This window comes from Pygocentrus nattereri, chromosome 19 (genome assembly GCF_015220715.1).
Source record: "Pygocentrus nattereri isolate fPygNat1 chromosome 19, fPygNat1.pri, whole genome shotgun sequence".
Lineage (NCBI taxonomy): Eukaryota > Metazoa > Chordata > Actinopteri > Characiformes > Serrasalmidae > Pygocentrus > Pygocentrus nattereri.
Genome location: NC_051229.1, coordinates 38,221,732 through 38,245,598, shown reverse-complemented (window position 1 = coordinate 38,245,598; position 23,867 = coordinate 38,221,732). Strand labels below are relative to the sequence as shown.

Below are 23,867 nucleotides of genomic sequence, written 5' to 3'. Positions count from 1 at the left end.
TGTACAGTGTGCAGAAGTGTGTTCCTTGTAGAGGATACGACGTCCAATCACATGGAATTTGAGCTGGGGCGCTAAAACTTTTGCATACAGCTGCGTAAGCACAGAGCGCCCCCCCCCCTTCTGTGAGAAGGTCAAGTGTCGTGATTCACTCTTCATTCTCAGGACTGCTCCTGGCCTTGTTTACATAATTCAGGCGTCATATCTTTTTGCTCACAATCACGTGCAAATGTTTAGCACAGCAGTGCAAACCCTAGTCGCTGTCAACGGATTGGTCAGCACTGAGCCGTTTACATAATCTGATCACAGCGGATGCCTCCAGTGGTGTGTGAGAGAAGGACACGGTGTCCAATCGCCTGGTCACCACTTCAGTTCTCTCTGTTTTATTATGAGTGGACTCATGATCTTGATTGAAACATCTTAAAGAGACCATAACATGGAAAATTATCCTCATTTTTTCCATATATGGAAATGTTTTGAAGTCGTTGTTTTTGTGATGTCACAAAAACAACATATTTACATATATGTGTGTATTCAGCTCACAGCAGTTTATCTTTGTCCACTCACTCTGAGGTTCTCAGGAGTGTTTAGGCCTGTTAAGCCTATCAGAACAGAGCTTATTTAAATATATCAGTCTTCTTAAAGGCACAGTGACAAAAACTGTCTTTTTAATTCTAAGGGGTAAAGAGAGGTTGGAAAATGGTCATGTAGAAATAAATGATGGCTGTTTTTGGTACATAAAACCACACAGATAAGTGGAAAATGTAAGATATGGGCCCTTTCACTGAATTTGGACCATACATTTTCACTTAAAAGTGCTTATTTCAAGTAAACTGTATTAAATTCTTTTAAGGCACACAGAGCTTTTGTTTAGCTATGCAATTAAAAGGGAAATTCCTCTGATTGAGCGGTTTGGTGTGAAACGCTGTGTTCTAGAGAAACTTACCCAGTCAGAACTGTTCACAGTGGTGGTGATAGAAACCAGGCGTCCTCTAAAAGCTCCCTCACAGAAAGTTCCTGCATGAAATGGTTATGAATTCACTGCCTGATGATTGAGGCATTTTTTATGATAGCTTTGAGAAGATTTTGGCCTTAAAAGCCATTCGTGGTGGAGGGGTGCATGCAAAGTGTTGTGAGACCAAACAATCCCCAGAGAAAACATATTTTGATATAAAACTTATTTTGATTTATTAGGGATGTGTTAGTTCACTGGCAGTTTTGGCCATATTTTGTGGTTCCTAATGTGAAGCAGGTTCTCAGTCACAGTTTGATTTAATGACGTTCCTTTGCGCTACAGTGAGTATGTTACTTAATGTTTGGCTCATTGCCATTTAAACACGTCTTCCTTGCTCATTATTTGCTGATCTCTTGTCTCTGTTTATATAGTTTTACTCTGAAGTGGAAGTAGTTACCTAACAGATGTTTCTGAGTTACGCATGTCGGTCCGTTAACTATTTACTCTCTGACGCATGGCTTTCCTACTCAAACATTTCATAAACATAAGGGTAATTTAATGCACCTTAGTGTGAGCGTAGACTCTTTCTGCTGTTTCTTGTGTTACACCCTTCACACCCTGTTTAAGGTAAGTCATGGTTCTTTAATTATGTATTTATTCAGGAAAAACTATTATTCAGATCTTAGATATTTACAAGGATTACAACGTGATCTATTTAAACCAAATGCATTGATAGAGATAGGAGTAATAAGTTAACTATATATAGAAAATCAGCATTTACAGCGTACTTTCTATTGGAATGTGTCTTGCCCAAACTTCTCAATGCCCTTAAAAAATGTGTTATATTCGTAAAATTGAGTTCTTTTGAAGTGAATATTAATTATATTTATTGTAAGTTTATTATGAGTATTATGAGATTTAGATTTATTTATGAGTTTATGATTTATTATATATTATTACATATTATATTATATTATTTTTTCATGTCACTACCGAAACACAGAGTTTTATTCTGTGGGTGGAGCCTTATTTCTGAGCAGGAAATGAGACTGCACCCCTGTCCCTTATGGCAAAGTAGAGTTAGATCCCATTGTTTTGAAGGAAATGTGTTCCGGAATCTGAAAATCACGTTTTCAGTTATTATTCATTCAGTTATTATTTCATTATCATAAATTTTTATGCGTGTACCTTGAGCCAGTTCAGTAGAGTGAATCATACATTTATGATTGTTTGTATTATATTGTACTTTAGCCAAGCAGCGCCTGTCTTTTCACTTCTTGTGACGGTCTTCAGCACTTAGCTTGATTTTAATTGTAGAAAATAATTAAGCCTATAAATGTTTCATATTGTTTACATATTTAAAAAAATGTTGGTGGACAATAGACTGTTTGAAAGTTTGTTCAGTGTGCTGAATGCCTTTTTCTGGTCACTTGTAGGGGGGTCAGCAGCGTGGTCCGCCGCTGTGTAAATAAGCGCACCACACAGGAATACGCAGTGAAGATCATAGACATTACCCCGTCTGATAAAATGACAGCTGCAGAGATCCAGGAGATCAGAGAGGCCACAGTGAAGGAGATCGAAATCCTCAAGAAAGTGTGCGGCCAAGAAAACATCAGTGAGCATCCACACTTCATATTCAAGAAGCAGATTTTTGTAAAAAGTCTCAGACTGTGGCACAAAGACTGAGCGCAGTCTGTAGGACAAGGAATGACAGAAGAATGGAAGACAAAGACTGACAGAAGACTGTAAGACAAAGATTGAGAGCAGACTGTAGGACAAATTCTGGGAGCAGACTGTAGGCCAATGACTGACAGCAGATTGTTAGAGAAAGACTGATAGCAGACTGTAGGACAAAGAATGAGAGCAGACTTTAGGACAAAGACTGACAGCAGACTTTAGGACAAAGATTGAGAGCAGACTGTAGGACAAAGACTGACAGCAGACTTTAGGACAAAGATTGAGAGCAGACTGTAGGACAAAGATTGAGAGCAGACTGTCGGACAAATTCTGGGGGCAGACTGTAGGCCAATGACTGACAGCAGACTGTTAGAGAAAGACTGATAGCAGACTGTAGGACAAAGACTGATAGCAGACTGTAGGACAAAGAATAATAGCAGTCTGTAGGACAGAGAATGAGAGCAGACTGTAGGACAAAGATTGAGAACAGACTGTAGGACAAAGAATGAGAGCAGACTGTAGGACAAAGAATGAGAGCAGACTGTAGGACAAAGAATGAGAGCAGACTGTAGGACAAAGATTGAGAGGAGACTGTAGGACAAAGACTGAGCAGACTGTCAGATAAAGACAAAGCAGACTGTATGACAAAAGCTTAGAGCACACTGTTGGACAAAAACTGAAAGGAGACTATAGCACAAAGACTGAGAGCAGATTGAAGGATAAATGCTGAGAGTAGACTGCAGGACAAAGACTAAAACCAGACTGTAGGACAAAGACCAAGGGCAGGCTGTAGGACAAAGACTTGAGAGTAGACTGAGGGTCAAATGGTGTCTAGTTTATTATTAATTTACAGTCATTCGCAATTTTATCAGAAACACCTTCTATATTGGTGCACCACTGAAATGATGGTCAGCAGTGGTCCTGTGGTAGTGCAATAAAAGTAATTTGACCAGAGGTGTTCAAACTTTTGCATGCAATTGTATGCCGTAACTCGGTCGCATCGCCATAGCTTTAAACATGTCTGTTGTTTCTGCAGTTCAGCTGAAGGACTGCTACGAGACAAAAGCCTTCTTCTTCTTGGTCTTTGACTTGTGAGTATATTTCTAATTGTCTTCAGCTGATTAAGACCACTTTACATGTTCACTGCTGTGTGGAATCATTGTTTTAAAACCACATTTGTTGCAGATACATTCATAAAATTACTATGATGCAACTTCACTAAGAAAGACCATTTTGATGTTTCCAGGGCTGCAGAAGATTAAAAAATGACTGAGAGCTTTAAAACATCAAGAATTATGTTATAAAAAGAGAATAATATCCAGAGCGCTTTGCATTTGAAAAGTGGTGATTAAATCATTTTCGGTTCTTTAAACATAATTTTTCTGCATCTAAATTAGAGGCACCACTCTCCACAGAGACAACATAATCCAAAACATGGGCTCTGATAACACGGCTTTTAGTTTTTTAGTAGATTTTAGTTTAGAGATAAACTCTTTCTTTCTAGACATGGTGTCCGAAAGGCTACGTTCACATTGCCAGGTTGAAATGGCACAAATCCGATTTTTTGCCCTAATGTGTCTCAGATCTGATGTTTTCAGGACTGTGTGGACGCAAATCTGATCTTTTAAATCCGACCTGGCCACTTTCATATGTGGTCCTAGATCCGATTTGTGGCCATGTGACCTCAATGTGAATGTTCCGATCGAAATTCATGTGCTTTTTTCCCCACTGACCGTGCGCCATCATTCAGTATTGCCATGGCAACAGCGCCGAACAGAAGTTAAAGCCTGTAAACAGTGGAAAAGCAGCTGATCTCACCCTTTTCTCCTTCGTCTGGCTCGAATAATGAAGCTGAGAGCTGATCAGAGTTAATGATCTTCTCAGCGAAGCTCGTTCTGCTCGTTAGTTTGTGCTGATGATGCTCATGATTCATTCATATTTCAGGACGCCGGTTCATCACATTAACAACAGATTCGAACCTAAACGAATGTGAACCATCCTGTCAGAGAGATCGGATTTGAGCAACGAGGCTTGTAATGTGAAGCTTAATTCATACAGTTATTCTGAAAAAAAACTAAAAAACTATCTTCTTTCAAATGAGGCCAAGGTCATGACTGTGGCCCTAAGTATGAGGGAACAGCGCCCCCTTTACTTTGGGTACACTGATTCAAGCACAAATTGGGCCACAGTTAAGAAGCTCTTGTTCGTACCAAAGCATTGAAATAATAAACAAAACATGAAATACCTTCTGGTGTCTTGTTAATGGTATCACAACGTCAGTTCTATATAGCACCAAAAAGGGTCTGGACAACAGCATAACCATTTTTGGTGCTATCTATATAGAACCACTTTCAAAAAGGTTCCATATAGAACCAGATACAAGACATTCTCCATCAATCTTAACCATTTTACCATGCAAAGAGTGTGCAAATGGTTCTTTGAGTGTTTATGGTTCTACGTAGGACTATTATTTTTACTGAAAAACCCTTGAACTGTCTCTTTTAAGAGTGTATAACTGTGCAGTAACATTTTTGTAACATGCTGTAGAAGAACAGATGTGAACGTCTCTTCTTACTTCACCAGGATGAAGAAAGGAGAGCTGTTTGATTATCTCACTGAGAAAGTCACACTGAGCGAGAAGGAGACCAGGTCAGACACTTGAATCACATTCATCAGTCTATCACCTCTAAAAGCCACAAATGTATGTACACATATGTGTAAGCGCTTTTCTCCTGTTTGTAGGAAGATCATGCATGCTCTGCTAGAAGTTGTCCAGTACCTGCACTCCCAGAACATCGTCCACAGAGACCTGAAGCCTGAGAACATCCTGCTGGACGACAACATGAACATAAAGTTGACTGATTTTGGCTTCTCTGTGCAGATTGCACAAGGACAAAAGCTCAAGGGTAAATCTGTTCTATATCGCTGTTTATACAGTGTTAGTTTGCAGGCTATGTGTGTTATTACACTTTACTATACAACAGTTAGTTCCAGCCACGTGAGCTGATTGGTTGAGAAGCGTTTTAACCGTGCTGTTATTTCACTATAACATCACAGGTTTTTATCAAACACTGTATCACTCCACTGAGACGTTGTTGCTAAGCAACGACTTTGACAGCTTTAGGAGACGCTAAAGCCGTTTGAACGTTTTTACTTCTTACTTTGCCACAAACAGAAACCGGACACCTTTAAGATCACAAAGATATTTGACCGACAGCCGATTTGGTCAGACTCTGAAGATGAGACGACGCTAAATTCATGTCGTCGCCACTGAGCAGCTTTTCAGTCGGCAGCTGTGACAGAAGAACAGCAAAACAACCTGGAATCAGCCAGAATTTAACCCAATACCATTTGCCAAATGTGTCTTCAGAGTCTGACCAAATCAGACTGAGCCATAAAACTGACCCAAAAAAAAAACAAAACTGCTCAGTGGAGACGACAGTTTGGGAATTTGATGCAAGGAGCTGGAGAACAAACTGCCGGCTGAGCAGCGAGTGGGCGGAGCTCGTTACTCTGATGTAGAAACAAGCAGCTCTTTAAGGAGCTATAATTTAGGAAGGAACTGAACATTAAAACATATTAAATGCCGCATTCACAGCCCAGTTTATTCATTTCTTACTGTATTTATTTAACTGTTGTATTAAAGCACTAGAACACTCCAGGAGTGAGTTATCACTATAACATCATGGCTGTGATGATCTACAGACACCAGATCACAGCTGTGATGTTATTTCATGATAACACACTCTCTCTCATGTTCTAAAGTGTCCACACTGCCCTATGTGTGTGTGACTTCAGCTCAGTAGAAAGCCACTGGCCAGTAGAATGGGACACTTGGGAGCAGTCACCATGCCCAAAGCCAAGCGTGGGCCAGAGGGGTGTAAAGCCCCCCAGCATTGAGCTGTGGAGCAGTGGAACTGTGTTCTCCGGAGTGATGAAGCTCCATCCAGTACCTTTGGGATGAGTTGGAGTGATACAGAACTGACCATCCAACATCAGTACCTGACCTCACTAATGCTCTCATGGCTAAATAATAGGGGTGGGAATCACCAAATCACCTACAGTTTGACCTTCTCAATGGCCCAGGTGAGAAATGAGATCAGAAAGGTCAGAGATCAAGGTGAGGAAGGCTATAGGGCCTTATGGCATCAGTGCCAAGCTCCTCAAGTCCTGTGCAGATCAGCTGTGTAGAATAGTGGAGCACATTTTCAACACAAGCCTGAAGCTGGGGAGAGTACCACAACTGTGGAAGACATCTTGTGTGGTGCCATTGCCGTAAACGCAGCACTGACATCACACCTGATGAAGACACTGGAGAGGCTGGACCTTAGACAACTCCGCCCTATGGTGAGCTCATCTATGGACTGCATGGAGCTCATCTACCTGCTCTTTCTCACCTGGAGCTCTTTCTCACCTGGAGAAGCCTGAGTGCACTGTGAGAATCATGCTCTTTGATTTCTCCAGTGCTTTCAACACCATACAGCCTGGGCTCCTGAAGGACAAGCTGGAACAGGCAGGGGTGAACCATCACCTAATGCACTGGATCCTGAACTACCTCACCAACCGTCCACAGAATGTGAGGACAAGGGACTGTGTGTCCGACATGGTGGTCTGTAACACAGGGGCCCCGCAGGGAACGGTGTTAGCACCGTTCCTCTTCACCCTGTACACTGCAGACTTCATGTACAACTCACCCAACTGCCACCTAGAGAGGTTCTCTGATGACTCAGCAGTTCGTCGGCCGCATCACAAATGAGGACGACGGAGAGTACAGAGAACTGATCCAGGACTTTGTGGACTGGTGTCTGCGGAATCATCTACAGATCAACGCGGAGAAGATCAAAGAGCAGGTGGTGGATTTCCGCAGGCGCACACAACCCCCTCCAGCAGTGAACATCCAGGGAACGGACATTGAAAGAGTGGACTTAAGTACCTGGGTGTGCACCTTAACTGTAAACTGGACTGGTCAGACAACACAGCTGCAATTTACAGGAAGGGACAGAGCAGACTACCTGCTCAGGAGACTGAGGTCATTTGGAGTGCAGGGGCCACTCCTGAGGACCTTTTTTGACACAGTGGTGGCATCAGCCATCTTCTATAGAGTGGCCTGCTTGCGGGGGTGGCAGCATCTCCACTGCCGACAGGAAGAAACTGGACAAACTGATCAGGAGGGTTGGCTCGGCCCTGGGAACTCCTCTAGACCCAGTGCAGGCGGTGGGAGAAAGGAGGATGCTGAACAAGCTGGAGAACGACTCCCACCCATGCGGGAGACTCTGGCAACACTGGGCAGTTCCTTTAGTGACCGGCTCCTTCACCCCAAGTGTGTGAAGGAGCGCTATCGCAGGTCCTTCCTTCCTGCTGCTGTGAGACTGTTCAACCAGCACTGCTCCCAGTAGACCATACACACACACACACACACACACACACACACACACACACACACACACACACACACACAATATACACACATTCAGAATGCAAATATTTTTCATTGTGCAATATGTTCATAAGTGCAGTACAGATCTTATGCAACTCTTATTATTATTCTTATTTTGTTGTAAATAGTCTAGAGATTTAACTCTAACTTGTTTATAATGTTTATACTGTTTCCCGTTTCTATTACTGAGTCCCTTACTTCTATTACTCCCCGCTGTGGGGAAATATTTCAACTGCAAGTTTGTCCCCAAAGAAAAACTTAATATAAGTAATAATAATAAGACAAAGTAATAAGATAAAGTTTTCAATCTGTTCATTTCACTTCCCTCATTTTTATTGCAGCAAAATGGGACTAACACTGTTATAAAAACGTAAAATTTTTATACTACAATATCGATACTTGGGTGTAGGTGTATCGATACAATATCACCATGCAAAATATCGCGATACTACGCCATATCGATTTTTCCTCCACCTGTATTGAAAAATAATAACATCTCTATTAATTGAGCAGTTTTCATACTGCTTTACAGACAAGTGTTTAAGCCTAACAATAATAGAAGAAACTGTGATTAATGTAAAATAATAGAAGACAATAATACAGGTCATATTAAAAAGATAAACATCAAAGAGCCGTAAAGTTTTACTGAAGCGCTGAGTTAAAGGGCTGCATTTTCAGATGTTTATTTAAAGTGAGCTCTGAGCTTGACTGTCTAATAAAAGCTGAACGGAGCTCCACAGTTTAGAAGCAGAATAACTGAAAGAGTCTCTCCATGTTTCCTGTGTTTTACTGAAGGTGTTTGCAGAAGATCAGTATCTGCAGATCTAAGATCATAAACAGAGAGACATTCAGGAGCTTTAAGGTCATTTAGAGCTTTAAAAACCAGCAGCAGAGCTTTAAACTCTCTCTAAAAAGTCCAGGCGGTCAGTGCAGTGTGTGAATGATTAAAACAAAAGATTTAACAGAGAAGAAATTAAACATTGAATTAGAAATCAGATTAAAAATGAATTTAACCTCTTCAACTCTTTGAGACCGCCGGTGGTTCCAAAATGCACTTCATCATATTCTTCATATCTTTCATATTTCATAAGCTCCATTCAGAAGCGGGGCGTCGTATTAGGCTGTAACGTCGTATGAGGCTCCAGTCAAATAGATGGTGATGTCATTTTAAACCCTTATAATAAAAGAAGCTGAACTCACAGTTTGCTTTTCTATTGAAAGTTGAACCATTTTTCCCAAAATCTGGGCTATAAACTATAAACAGACAGCATCTCTTCAGTGATCTGCTCTGTAAACATCACTTTTATAAAATAACACAAAGAGAATATAGCAATGTGCGTAGATCATAAAACACATGTTCTGTTAATTTGAGGTTCTTTTACAAAAAATAAATGCAGAAATAAAATAAAAATGTACATTTATTTCATGCAGTTACTGAATAATTTGCCTTACGATTTGGTCAAATTCAGATGGAAAAACCAAAACATACCTGGGAGAATAAGAGGTTAAGATAATACAGTGCCGTTTAAACTGAGCCGAAAGCTGCTCAAATAGGAATTCCAGGTTTCCAGACCGGACTTAAAAGTATTTTTAATATATATATATATATATATATATATATATATATATATATATATACACACATTATACACTAATTAGCGTGTGAAGTGCTGGAGTGGTCAGCAGTGGTCAGTGCTGGAGCGAAACCTACTCAGGTTATACATTCCTCCTCAGCTCAGAAAGGTTAAAGTGTAGCTGGACACTTGAGGAGCTGCTTGCTGGTGACCGGGTGAATGTTCTGACCTTTTACTGGGAACAGGGTGCAGCCTTTAGCTCAGAGTTCAATTAATACTGTTTCTTATTGATATTTCGAATTAGGGAACACAATGATTCTACCAAAATGATTGAATATAAAGTTTAGCCTGTGGGAGAGTTTTACACACTGCTGTAACCTAAGAATAACCCAGCCAGTTTGCGTTGAAGTGTCTGTATAATGACTGAATAATAAGCCTTAGTATGATATAAGCCTGGGATTTTAAGGGGTTAAATGGAATTGGTGTTATGTTTAATATTAGTTTAAATTATGTTTTAATGCTTCATTGGACATTTAATTATCTTCTGATTATTTGGGTGTTAATGATTGTGGTAATAATGATAAACAGTTATTATTATGATTACAATTATTTTGTCTTTTTTTCCTTGATAATAATAATAATAATGATAAATTGTTGTTATTATTATTATTATTACTCTGCAGTTATAGATACACTATATATACAAAAGTTTTCACTCACCCATCCAAATCATTAAATTCAGGTGTTCCAGTCACTTCCATGGCCACAGGTGTATAAAGCCGAGCCCCTAGGCCTGCAGACTGCTTCTACAGACATTAGTGAAAGAATGGGTCGCTCTCAGGAGCTCAGTGAATTCCAGCGTGGTACCGTGATCGGACGCCACCTGTGCAGCAAGTCCAGTCGTGAAATTTCCTCACTACTAAATATTCCACAGTCCACTGTCAGTGGGATTATAACAAAGTGGAAGCGACTGGGAACGACAGCAACTCAGCCACGAAGTGGTCGGCCACGTAAAATGACAGAGCGGTCAGCGGATGCTGAGGGGCATAGTGCGCAGAGGTCACCAACTTTCTGCAAAGTTAATTGCTACAGACCTCCAAACTTCATGTGGCCTTCAGATCAGCTCAAGAACAGCGTAGAGAGCTTCATGGAATGGGTTTCCATGGCCGAGCAGCTGCATCCAAGCCTTACATCACCAAGCGCAATGCAAAGCGTGGAATGCAGTGGAGTAAAGCGCCGCCACTGGACTCTAGAGCAGTGGAGACGAGTTCTCTGGAGTGACCAATCACGCTTCTCCAATTGGCAATCCAATGGAGGAGTCTGGGTTTGGCGGTTGCCAGGAGACGGTACATGTCTGTCTGCTTTGTTCCAAGTGTAAAGTTTGGTGGAGGGGGGATCATGGTGTGGACATGGTGTGGACTTGTTTTTCAGGAGTTGGGCTCGGCCCGTTTTGGACAATTTCATGCTCCCAACTTTGTGGGAACAGTTTGGGGACGGCCCCTTCCTGTTCCAACATGACTGCGCACCAGTGCACAAAGCAGGTCCATAAAGACGTGGATGAGCCAGTTTGGTCTGGAAGAACTTGACTGGCCTGCACAGAGTCCTGACCTCAACCCTATAGAACCCCTTTGGGATGAATTAGAGCGGAGACAGTGAGCCAGGCCTTCTCGTCCAACATCAGTGTCTGACCTCACAAATGCGCTTCTGGAAGAACGGTCAGAAATTCCCATAAACACATTCCTAACCCTTGTGGAAAGCCTTCCCAGAAGAGTTGAAGCTGTTATAGCTGCAAAGGGTGTGCCGACATCATATTAAACCCTATTGATTAAGAATGGGATGTCACTCGAGTTCATATGTGTGTGATGCCAGACAACCGAAACTTTTGGAAATACAGTGTATCATTGACCTAAACTGTTGACTAATATGCTCTTTGCTTATTTTTGTTTATTGTTTATTGGTTGGGAGTGCAGAGGTGTGTGGAACTCCAGGTTATCTGGCTCCAGAGATCATTGAGTGCTCGATGGATCCTCATCATGCAGGATATGGCACTGCAGTGGACATGTAAGTGATACCGTTTAACAATTTCCGCTTTATATACAGGTCTGTGAAGAAGTCCAGCTCAAAAAAATGATCTGTAAAGCTGAGTAACCCTGAAACTCTAAAACATCGCTCACTATTGTTACACGAGCATTTTAAACTCTGTTTCTGACCACCTCCACTCATCCTGACACTGTTTTACTTGATTTCCGTTAATATTTAAACATGATTTTGATATGTTTTAATTATTGGGTCACTTTTATTATTCTTTTTATTTATTTTATTACCAATGTTTACTTCTAATGCAGTGCCAAGTGCAAATTTATTATTTTATATCTTTATTTCATTAACTGTTTTATTTTTTTATCCAAATTTGATTAGTTGTTGATTATATTTATATATACTATTGTTATTATTATTATTATTGTTATTTTTTTATTATTACAATTTTTAGTAACTGATATGTTTTTACAGTTTTACAGTTACTGATTTCTATATTGGCTCGGCTACACTGTAACTGAGGGTCTTCCTTAATGTATTCCGAGTTTAAATAAAGGTTGATTGATTGATTCTTTGAGTAAACAGGCAATAAGTTATTTGTCTGAAAAAACTTCTAATGATTTTCTTCTAACTGACATACTAAATGGACTTCATGATTTCAATACATTGTTTTTGTGATGTCCTGGAAACCAACACACATATATCCATTAGGCACCCAAGACACATTTTCAAAATCTATTTATTTGTGTAGTTTGTGTTTATTTGCTGAGAAAAGTGTTAATATTTGAATAAACAATTTATAGAATATTGATTAATAATGATATTTTACTGATTATATATATAGTGATGTTCTGGATGTTGGTGAGTGTGTTTAACCATCTCCAAGCCTCTCCTCCTCGAGGAAGTCCAGTATTATATGTAGTTAAAAAGCAGCTCCTGGTTTGACCAATCAGTGCTCGGTAAATTGAGCTCATGATGTCATTGATGATATTAACGAGTCTCTGTGGCGGCTGTGAAGGTGTCCAGGAAAAATATGGACCCTAGAAATTCTTGTTACTTTTTATTGTTTTTCTGTTTATCTGAATTATGAATACGACTTTATTCTAATGTATATTGTGATAAACTCCCTGCTGAGGTCAGCTGGTTAAAAATTGTCTTAGATGCCTAAAACTCTCACAGTACTGTACCCCGTGGTATTTGGGGGGCATGTTGGCAGGCTGCTCCTGTAAGGGTCCTAATTGTGCCCCTGGCTGCCAGAAGAGAGTGACGACAGCAAGGCACTGTTAGCCCACAGGGTAATCAGTGCCAACCAAACAAACTTGTAGACTTTTGTATATAAGGCCACGGCAAACAGTGAGTCAGTGTTACATCTTTGTATAGGGCTGACTGGCATGGTACTTTAGTGTCTGTCTCGGAAAGTAAAGGAAAGGCTGGGAAAGGATAGGAAAAGCCCGAAAAGGAAAGGAAAGGTTTGGAATGGCTTGGTCAGGCTTGGAAATGCTCAGAAAGCAAAGTAAAGGTTCAGAATGGAAAGAAGTGGTGTGGAAAGGTTTGGAAAGGAAAAGATAAGGAAAGGAAAGGTTTGGAAAGGAAAAGATAAGGAAAGGAAAGGCTTGGAAAGGAAAGAAAGGGTTCAGAATGGAAAGAAGTGGTGTGGAAAGAAAAGGAAAGGCTCAGAAAGGAAAGAAAAGGCTTGGAAAGGTTTGGAAAGGCAAGAGGAAGGGGAAGGAAAGGTTTGGAAAGGAAAAGATAAGGAAAGGAAAGGCTTGGAAAGACACGGCAAGGGAAGGTTAAGGGGAAGGGGAAGGGCAGAGGAAAAGAAAGGAAAGAGAAGGGAAAGGAAACCCAAAACTACTGAAAAGAGAAAAGAGAGCTGTGAAGAAAGAGAAAAAGAACTCGCTCCCAAACTAAAGAAGGAAAGGGGGAAGGAAGGTTAAATTAATGTCATTTGTGAGATGTTTTCTGATTATTTTTTTGTTTCATTTTGATACGTTCCCTGGCGCACCACCCTGGCGTCTTCTACTCCTGAATCTTAGGGGTGTTACTCCACCTTTCGCCTGGAATAACATCATCCATCACATTGGTGGATCAATACCTATTTACAGTGCTCTCAATCAGAAGTGCAGAAGCATTACAAAGTCCCATCCATACCAGTCAAACACTGCACTTGTCCCATTACAACCATAACAGGGCTCATTTCCATATATATCAGCATTAAATGCACAGTAACGAAAACTCTAAAGGATAAAGAAACGTTGGAAAATGGTCATATAGAAATGAACTGTGATTGTTTTTGCGAGAGAAACAGCACATTCTGTCTAAGTTTTACTGTATTTCTGTTATCTGTTTATTCTAATGTTATATTGTGATATTACTGGCAAAAACATCCACACAGCAAAAATAAACAACAAAAAAGTACAACATGCATGTCCCTATAATGCAGCCAAGGTAAAGTATACAAACCCTTCTATGTTCTTCACTGTAGGCTTTTATCCTGAGTGGCAGAACATTTTGAGTGAGGTTTAACGGGGTATGATGATTGGATGGTGGGGTATTGCCACACCAAATGTCCCCCCGACCTCTCGGCCTGGTCCTGCAGCTGCTGGAAAGAAAGAAGTGTGTAAAGATTAAACAGATCACTGTAAAACGGTGTAATGTTCCCACAGCTGGAGCGCAGGCGTGATCATGTACACGCTGCTGGCTGGATCTCCACCCTTCTGGCACAGGAAGCAGATGCTGATGCTGAGGATGATCCTGGCAGGGAATTACCAGTTCACATCTCCGGAGTGGGACGACCGCTCGGACACCGTCAAAGACCTGGTATGCTGCGAGCAACAATTAAAGCAGAACTGGATGATAAAATTGAGCATCTATGAACTGTTTATGTAGCTTATGAGATCTCGCATAGCAAGATTATCTGGGTACAACCATGAGAAGGTTTGGGCTAAATGTGGGTGTGTAAGGGGCAGGTGGGGCACGTAGACTTTTTAGAGTGGGAAGAAACTGAGTGGGAAATTTCTAAATTAACACCTTGTGGAAGTAGGGGGTGCTGGTGCACTCGTCAACATTATCCACACCTTCTGCTAGTCCCATGAGAAGTCACGTGAGCATGGAGACAAGCGGCTACTTTTTAGGAACAAGCAGCTGAACTGTGTAAATTCATATAAAATAAAGCATCTCTAATGTTAAAAAGGCAGCGCTGTCACTATTGGTGCTTTTGCCTTTAAGATAATCCTTTAAATTTCTAATTTTTTATGGACAGTCTCTTGTTTTTTTTGCTGAAAAGAGATTTTTAATGCAATGTTTGGCCCAAACTTCATGGAAAAGGGGTGATTTTCTGCTGCATTTCCATTAGGGCCAGTCTCCTGGACCCAGATCAATCTTAAATCTAGACTGAGACAGGCCCCAGATTGGCTCGCTTATTTCTCTATCCACATGTTTAAATGTTTGCAGATTTCCAGAATGTTGGTGGTGAATCCAGAGCAGCGCTGCACTGCCACAGAGGCCCTAAACCACTCGTTCTTCCAGAAGTACGTGGTCGCGGAGGTGCGACATTTCAGCCCATACAAGAAGTTCAAGGTGAGCTTCATTCTACCAACTTGAACGAGCCAAAAACACACAATAAGTAAAGTTCACGTTGGCATCCTGGCTACGTTTGATATTCAAATATCCAATTAACAGCAGAGAAGGGAAACAAGAAAGTAAAATAAGTGACATCATCGATATTCCACAAAACCTCAGCATAAGACTATAGTTTATAAGAGAAATATACTAAAAATATGTTTTGAGCCAACATCTTCTCAAAACTATCATGCAATAACATCTCAGAAGTCCGGCAGTGAATTCATAACCATTCCATGTAGGAACTTTCTGTGAGGGAGCTTTTAGAGGTCGACATCTGGTTCCTATCACCACCACTATGTACTATTCTGACTCTGTAAGTTTCTCTAGAACAGAGCATTTCACGCCAAACCGCTCTGAACTGCTCGGTTTACATCTTAACCTTTTAATTTTGAAGGAATTCCCTTTAAGAGAAAGTCATATTAACTTATGATCCCACGTGTTCCTGTAGTTAGCCTTTAATGATACAGCAAAAAAGCCCTTTAATCTGCTCCTTTCCTTTAATAATGTGCTGCTGTTGCACTTGTTTTGATATGCAAAGAAAACAGCATTTCAAAATGTACAGTTTAGGATACAATTCATTAATAAATTTCACTGAAATGCAGTTTTATTTTGTTTGTTCCATTTTAAACCTTCAAACACATCAGTATAAATATTCAACACGGGCATTGCTGCAGATTTAAATCTCTTAAGAGGACACAACGCAAGCGTTCTATGGGGAATGAACTTAAACGTGACAGATTTCTGTTCATTTTAGTGCACAATGTCTATTTGCCTGAGTTTAACACATTGCAAAGCAAATGAACAGTGATTGTGTGTTTGACGTGTTCTCTGCCTTTTCTTCATTTAGAAAAGAAAAAAAAAACATGCAGTTTGATCAAATTTGTTTTGCGTATGTACGTATAATTTGCATGAAATTCCCTAATCCATGCAGACATTATGAATGTGCGCCTGTAAAAGGAAAGCAATCAGCATCTCATGAGCCGCAGGATGTCCTATGAGGTTTGGAAGCAAAAGAGCTTCAATAGAACTGAACAGCATAAAATGTCTCACTTCTGTTTAAAGTGGTAGAGTGATGTGATTGTGCAGTGTGATTTTCTACATCGCCGGCGTTTGGAATGCATTATTACAGTAGAAGAGCTGCCTTCTGGTGCACTAGCTGTGCGATAATAATTCCTCTAGAATTATCGAATGTTTTATCACTAGTTTATTATCAAAATGGTCATTTTTTTGTTTTATTAAGGGAGTCATCACCAGTGTGTGAAATCCGACATTTGGGAGGTCCGATGTTGGCTGGCTTCTCCAGAGTTGGCTAACTGCTAACTCAGCAAAATGTTTGGTTTAACAGTTCTTCTTCTGAAAATGCTCTTTTCTACACTGAGATTCAGTCGAAAGAGGCCCTGATTGTTTTGTAATAACTGTCTCTAGGATGGAGCAATCTGAACCAAACAATGTGCCATGAACTCCTCAGTATATGGAGCTTCGAACAAGCCATATTGGAGTGGTGAGGTAGGCACCAGGCAGTCATTGTGACGTTTAACCTCCGTTTGCAACTTCTGGGTGCAGACCCCCGTACCCCTTCAGGTGTCTGACAGAAAAGTCACGTCCAGTATCTTATGTAATACAGTCGATTACACACATGTCGAGGTATGTAGCGTATTTATTGGTTTGGATTGCTTCATCCTCGCACACATATTCTACACACACATACTCTCCTCTTTTGATGCAATACCAGGAATTTGCTGTTAATACAGTGTTTTGTTTAAAGTTTAAAGTTTGTTTTAAAGCCTCTGGACTTGACTTAACAACTGAATATTCAGGGCCTCTTTCAAGTGAATCTCCCTGTAGTTTGGTTCTGCGTTCTTCCTCACATTAACTGAGATCTTCCGCGTCTCCAGTATGAGAAATGAGGAACAGTCACTCTTGATTCCAGACTCTTGGGAAACTGGGCGAGTTTTCGAATCCAGGCAGAGTTGCAGTTTCTAGGCTATGGAGGACCAACTGGGTGAACCAGTCTGCTGCAGCGCCACTCTGAGGCAGAGCAGTGCGGCAGCTCTAGTTAGTTAAGACCCCCAAAGACAGAAGCTGATTGTGTGTGAAGCAGATAAACAATGAGCTTTCAGTTTTGTTTTTAAAGCATTCAGGATCTCCCAGGACATTCTATATTTCGCAACTTTGTGTCTTGATGCGCATTAACCTGTATAATAATTTTTTTTTCAGATCATGAGACGATGCGCTGTGTGAATATAACTACTATACAAAAAAAATTTAAACAACTGTCAAAGTTATGTCAGCATTCTTTTCTAATTCTGTATTGAAAACTTATCAAATCGTGATGCAAAAACATGGTTTGTGTATCGTTGCACCCATAATTTAACTATAAATCAAGCATGTTGTTAATCTATTACACTCAATTTTACCCTCACTGTACAGGCCTAAAATTAACCTGGGGAGTAACCGAACTGTGATGACATTTGTCCGCACACGACACTGATGGATTGTCTTATTCTGAGAGCGTTTTGAATAATCTCTTATTCCGCTTCGATTTTTTTTTGCTCATTTTTATTTTTCAGGTCATCTCTATGACAGTCCTGGCTGCAATGCGCATTTACTGCAACTATCGTCGCGCCAAGCCTGTTACCAAGGAGGTGATCAAGAGCGATCCTTACGCAGTGAAACCCATTCGCAAGCTCATTGATGCCTGCGCCTTCAAGATCTACGGACACTGGGTGAAAAAGGGCCAGACGCAGAACAGAGCCGCCCTGTTCGAGAACACTCCGAAGGCCATCCTGCTCTCCATAGCCGCCGAGGCAGACGATCCGGCACTGCGAACGTGGTAGAGGAGAGCCCGCTGAAATGGACGAAAAGGGTAAACAAGAGCCGAGGTGGACCAAACCTCTGTACCGATACTACTGCTAAAATACTGCTTCAGTCAAAGCGGAACTGCTCTAAATGTATTCATACTTGAGTTAAAGTACAAAAATACTGGCTTTTAAATGTGCGCACATTTTAAAACAAAAGCTCTCTGAGTTGTTGCAGTAAATCTGATCATTTTTGTTGAGGAGGCCTGTGTGACTACAGAGATGAACAGCTAGCTCAGTTTTTAAGGTCTGCAGCCACAGAGGTCTTAGAAATTATTCATCAAATACACTGACTGCTATAAAAAAGGTACTGTACAGATATATTGGGCTAGACTACTGTAGACTGCATTGGTGGGACTAGACTGCTGTAGGCTGAATGGGTGGGGCTAGACTGCTGTAGACTGCATTGGTGGGACTAGACTGCTGTAGGCTGAATGGGTGGGGCTAAACTGCTGTAGACTGAATGGGTGGGGCTAGACTGCTGTAGACTGCATTGGTGGGACTAGACTGCTGTAGAATGAATGGGTGGGGCTAGACTGCTGTAGACTGAATGGGTGGGGCTAGACTGCTGTAGACTGAATGGGTGAATATATATGCGTGTGTTTGTTTTTGTGACATCACAAAAACAGTGAATTTAGCTTCCATAGATGGCCTGTGTCGACTGGTCAGTACATTTTAAACTTTAACAGTGTTTACGTATTACTTCAGTCTCCATTATTTAAAAAAACACGTAAGGAATTAGTTTTTTTCCACGGTACGGGCCCTTTAAGGTACAACTGTGTTCATTAAATCGGTTTTCAAGCATTTACATTTACATTTATGGCATTTGGCTGACGCTCTTATCCAGACCGACTTACAATTTGATCATTTTACACAGGGAGGCCAAGGTGGTGTTAGGAGTCTTGCCCACGGACCCTTAGTGGTATAGTGTAGGGTGTTTGCCCTGGTCGGGGATTGAACCCCAGTCTACAGCGTAGAAGGCAGAGGTGTTAACCAATACACTACACTAACCACCAGGAGCACTAGGCTACATATCTGTACCTTTTCATAACAAAACAATTTCATTTAGAAGAAATGAAACTCCTCAAATCAGGACGGGAAAAAATATGTAGAAATATATATATAAGAAATATAACTGCAGGAGAATTAGTCACAGTTGTGTTCCCTAATTAAAGGCACTGAACACGTTCCCTAAAGTGCGTCATCGCAATGGCGAACGACAGCCTGACTGCTTTAACTCAAGTGAAAATACAGACGGAATAGTTTTACGTACAGAAGCGGTGCAGATGTTTTGTGCGTTGTCCACCCCTGAATATCTAGAGCGGATCCTCCTCAAACAGCATGTCTGACTCTTCTGTAGTGTTTTATATGTGCTAATACTTTTGTTATTATTTATTTAAAAGTAAACAGATCTGAGTTTTACGGTCCCTGTCAGGATATCCACAACAGTAATGATAAAACTGTAAGAAGCTTTGTTTAATATTTAATTTAATTAATAATCAAGCTTAATTTATTGAATTCACACCTAGATAGCAGAGCATATACTGAGAGTTCTAGAACACACGCACACAAACACACACACACACACACACACACACACACACACACCTTCTAAGCCGCTTCTCCTTCTGGGTCGCGGGGAGTTCTGGAGCCTATCCCAGCAGTCACTGGGCGGAAGGCAAGATACACCTTGGACAGGTCGCCAGCCCATCGCAGGGCAGAAAGACAGACAGACAGACACTCGCACCTAGGGGCAGTTTACCATGTCCTCTCGGCCTGACTGCATGTCTTTGGACTGTGGGGGGAAACCAGAACACCCAGAGGAAACCCACACAGACACGGGGAGAAGAACTCCACACAGAGAGGACCCCGGTCACCTGGCCGAGGAATCGAACCCAGGCCCTACTTGCTGTGAGGCGACAGCGCCACCATTCTAGAATACAGTTGCATGCAATTTTCTGAGCGATGCCAACACATCCTCAACAGGGAACTTCAATATGGTGCTCATTTTAGTGCACCTATTCTACTCACCCGCTGAATTAAATATACTATGATAAATATAACAATATAAAATGACCATAACATTCGCCCAGGCCGCATTTCATGTTTTGTTTCTTTTCCAAAGCGTTACATTCGGCAAATAAACAGCTGTGCATTAAAACTGTGTTCTCTGTAGAGGATGTGTTCACTTATTTACACTCAGAACATCGGCACAAACATAGAATTCGACGATGGGCGCCCAAACTTATGCATATGACTATACAGATGTCTGATTGGCTGAGCCATCATCTTATGTTGCTTAGCAACCATAGCCTGCTGTTAACAAACTACATTGGTGTTTTTTTGTGACTATTAATAATAATACATTAAATTATTTATTGAACGTTGGTGTATTTTATCTTGTTATATCTAATCTGCAGTTTCCAAAAGCAACAAGCTGCATGAGGTCATGTGTTTACAGTCAAATTGCCTCAATTAAAGGGCGCGTTAGCTATAAACGCCCCTGCACCACCACTATAACACACTGCCTCGAGTGATTTATTGCTGTGTATAGGCATATTAAGCCTGCGGTGTTCTGCATTAGATGAAACAGATTTCGGTGAAGCACTGATACCAACTGACCTCATAGCCAGTGTTAATAAAGAGGTTCCAACAACGTGTTGCTTTATTGTCCAGTAGTATCTTCTTCTTCTTCTTCTTGGTTCATGTTTTTTGTCTGCCAACTTGTCCTTTGTGATATCAACATTGTTCCAACTCCAGAATGTTCAGTCTGCTTGTATACAGCTTTTTGATCGTTATTGTTAAGTTCTGATTTTTTTACCATAGAATGAATAGAGTGCAAAAATTCGTGGACACAATTTGTGTCACGTTGAAACAAGTCCATCAGCAACATCCTTTTAACCATGTGAGGAGCCATAGCAACCACCTAGCAACACTCTAGCAACCACCTGAGGTCCCATAGCAACCACCTAGTGACACCCTAGCAATCACCTAGCAACCACCTGAGGTGTCATAGCAACCACCATTTACACCCTAACAATCACCCAACTACACTCTAGGAACCACCTGGAATGTTATAGCAACCACTTAACACCTTTGCAACTTATTAATTTACCATATTAACTGTTTGCCAACACCCTAGCAACCACCTGGGAACTGTTTAAGCTGTGCAATCACTGCATTTTCCTCAGGAAATGCACTTTTCAAGTTCGATTTCTGTGTTTTTAAATTGTTTACAGTATTTATTATTTCCTTGTACTCCGTTGCATAGTGCCCTTCATCATTATTAGCGATTGCGCAATGCAAAGCAGTTGTTATCAGTTATTTTACTGTTCTTTTTCTGTTAAATTGTTGCCCGCTAACCCGTCCCGCAGATTTCGAGATATCAACATTGTCAGAACTCTGAAATGTTCAGTCTGATCAGGAATAGTGTGCGTGTATACAGCTTTTTTATCATTAAAGGGTGAATTTTTTAAGGTCATCCTTGTATTAGTCCCACAACAGGGAAATTCACAGTGTTGCAGCAGCAAAGGGACAACAAAGCACTCGAGAAAACGAAAATGAACAAGTAGAGAATTAACAAGCAAATAATTCACTTTAAGTACTTAAGATTTTTTTTTTTTAGTTTGTTACTTGTTACTATATAGACTATATATATATCGTTGTTGTCAGAACAAAACCTCGTATCTCCATTGACCCAAAGATGTCTGGTTCCATTGACTTACATTAAAAGTAAGATATGATTTTCCTTATCCTGTAAAGTTGGCATTTTGGACATGTGAGGTTTTGATCCGACAACAGTGATATATTAAAACTAAACATATAAAATAAGATTAAAAAATATAAACTCTATCCTTCACAAAAAAAACCCCAAAATAAATAATAATAAATAATAATAAAATAATAATAATAAAATGCTAAGATATTTACACTGTATGGCTATTTTGCCTGAAATTTGGTGTTTTACACATGAGGTACTGGTTCATATCACACATGAGTTACATTATAATCAATTATAAATAGAAAAATATTCACACTATAGAGATATTTAACAATATACTGCACATGGATTGTTGATTATATTTGTTGTTGATTATATTTGTGTGGGGTCCAGTGGGGGGTGGAGGAGGTTCTACTGGGAGCAGAGCTGGTTGTACAGTCTAACAACAGCAGCAGGAAGGACCTGTGATGCCCTCCTTCACACATTTGGGGTGAAGCAGCCGGTCTTTGAAGGAGCTGCTCAGTGCCCAGTGAGTCTCACGCATGGGGTGGGACCTGTTCTCCAGCATGGACGCTAATATCTGCCTAATATCCTCCTGTCTCCCACCATCTGTACTGGTTATAGGGGGCTTCCCAGGACAGAGCTTCTTCTACTGTTACAAGTTTGATATCATAACAATAGAATTACCCCTTTTTGTTGTTACATAGAACCATGTACAACACATTCTCCATCAATCTGAAGAACCATTTCACCATGCAGAGAACCATTTCAGCATGAAACATTTCTATATAGAGCCCTGGGTTAAAAGTAAAACCTCTGCCTTTACCACAGAACCCTTGAAGATCCCTCTTTTTTAAGACTTGAGAGAGGCTCATCCATGTTTTATCACTAGCAGCCTGGACTACTGTAATGGTCTCCTAACTGGCCTCCCCAAAAGACCATTAAACAGCTGCAGCTCATTCCGAGAACATCACTGAGGAACATGGATTGTAATGCTAACCAATCAGCTCTCAGTAGCAGTAACGCTAACCAATCAGTGCACAGTAGCAGTAATGCTAATCAATCAGTGCACAGTAGCAGTAATGCTAACCAATCAGCTCTCAGTAGCAGTAACACTAACCAATCAGCTCTCAGTAGCAGTAATGCTAACCAATCAGCTCTCAGTAGCAGTAACACTAACCAATCAGCTCTCAGTAGCAGTAACACTGACCAATCAGCTCTCAGTAGCAGTAATGCTAACCAATCAGTTCTCAGTAGCAGTAATGCTAACCAATCAGTGCTCAGTAGCAGTAATGCTAACCAATCAGTTCTCAGTAGCAGTAACACCAACCAATCAGCTCTCAGTAGCAGTAATGCTAACCAATCAGTTCTCAGTAGCAGTAATGCTAACCAATCAGTGCTCAGTAGCAGTAATGCTAACCAATCAGTTCTCAGTAGCAGTAATGCTAACCAATCAGCTCTCAGTAGCAGTAACACTGACCAATCAGCTCTCAGTAGCAGTAACACTAACCAATCAGCTCTCAGTAGCAGTAACACTAACCAATCAGCTCTCAGTAGCAGTAACGCTAACCAATCAGCTCTCAGTAGCGGTAACACTAACCAATCAGCTCTCAGTAGCAGGAACGCTAACCAATCAGCTCTCAGTAGCAGTAACACTAACCAATCAGCTCTCAGTAGCAGTAACACTAACCAATCAGCTCTCAGTAGCAGTAACGCTAACCAATCAGCACTCAGTAGCAGTAACGCTAACCAATCAGCTCTCAGTAGCAGTAACGCTAACCAATCAGCTCTCAGTAGCAGTAACGCTAACCAATCAGCTCTCAGTAGCAGTAACGCTAACCAATCAGCTCTCAGTAGCAGTAGTGCTAACCAATCAGCTCTCAGCAGCAGTAACACTAACCAATCAGCTCTCAGTAGCAGTAACACTAACCAATCAGCTCTCAGTAGCAGTAACGCTAACCAATCAGCTCTCAGTAGCAGTAACGCT

At 40.9% G+C, this 23,867-nt stretch overlaps 1 protein-coding gene across 2 annotated transcripts in view; it reads left to right on the top strand.

The window, feature by feature from the left end:
• phkg1a (phosphorylase kinase, gamma 1a (muscle)) overlaps positions 1–19,843 on the top strand; it is a 25,561-nt gene extending 5,718 nt beyond the window's left edge. For both annotated transcript variants that reach the window (XM_017686810.2, XM_037547680.1), the window contains exons 3-10: positions 2,389–2,567; positions 3,666–3,720; positions 5,213–5,278; positions 5,372–5,535; positions 11,611–11,701; positions 14,344–14,497; positions 15,131–15,256; positions 17,872–19,843. In XM_017686810.2, the coding sequence (XP_017542299.1) occupies positions 2,389–2,567; positions 3,666–3,720; positions 5,213–5,278; positions 5,372–5,535; positions 11,611–11,701; positions 14,344–14,497; positions 15,131–15,256; positions 17,872–18,138 (1,102 nt within the window). In that variant the 3' untranslated portion in view covers positions 18,139–19,843. The remainder of the gene's footprint in view (positions 1–2,388; positions 2,568–3,665; positions 3,721–5,212; positions 5,279–5,371; positions 5,536–11,610; positions 11,702–14,343; positions 14,498–15,130; positions 15,257–17,871) is intronic.
• The last annotated feature ends 4,024 nt before the right edge of the window (positions 19,844–23,867 follow it).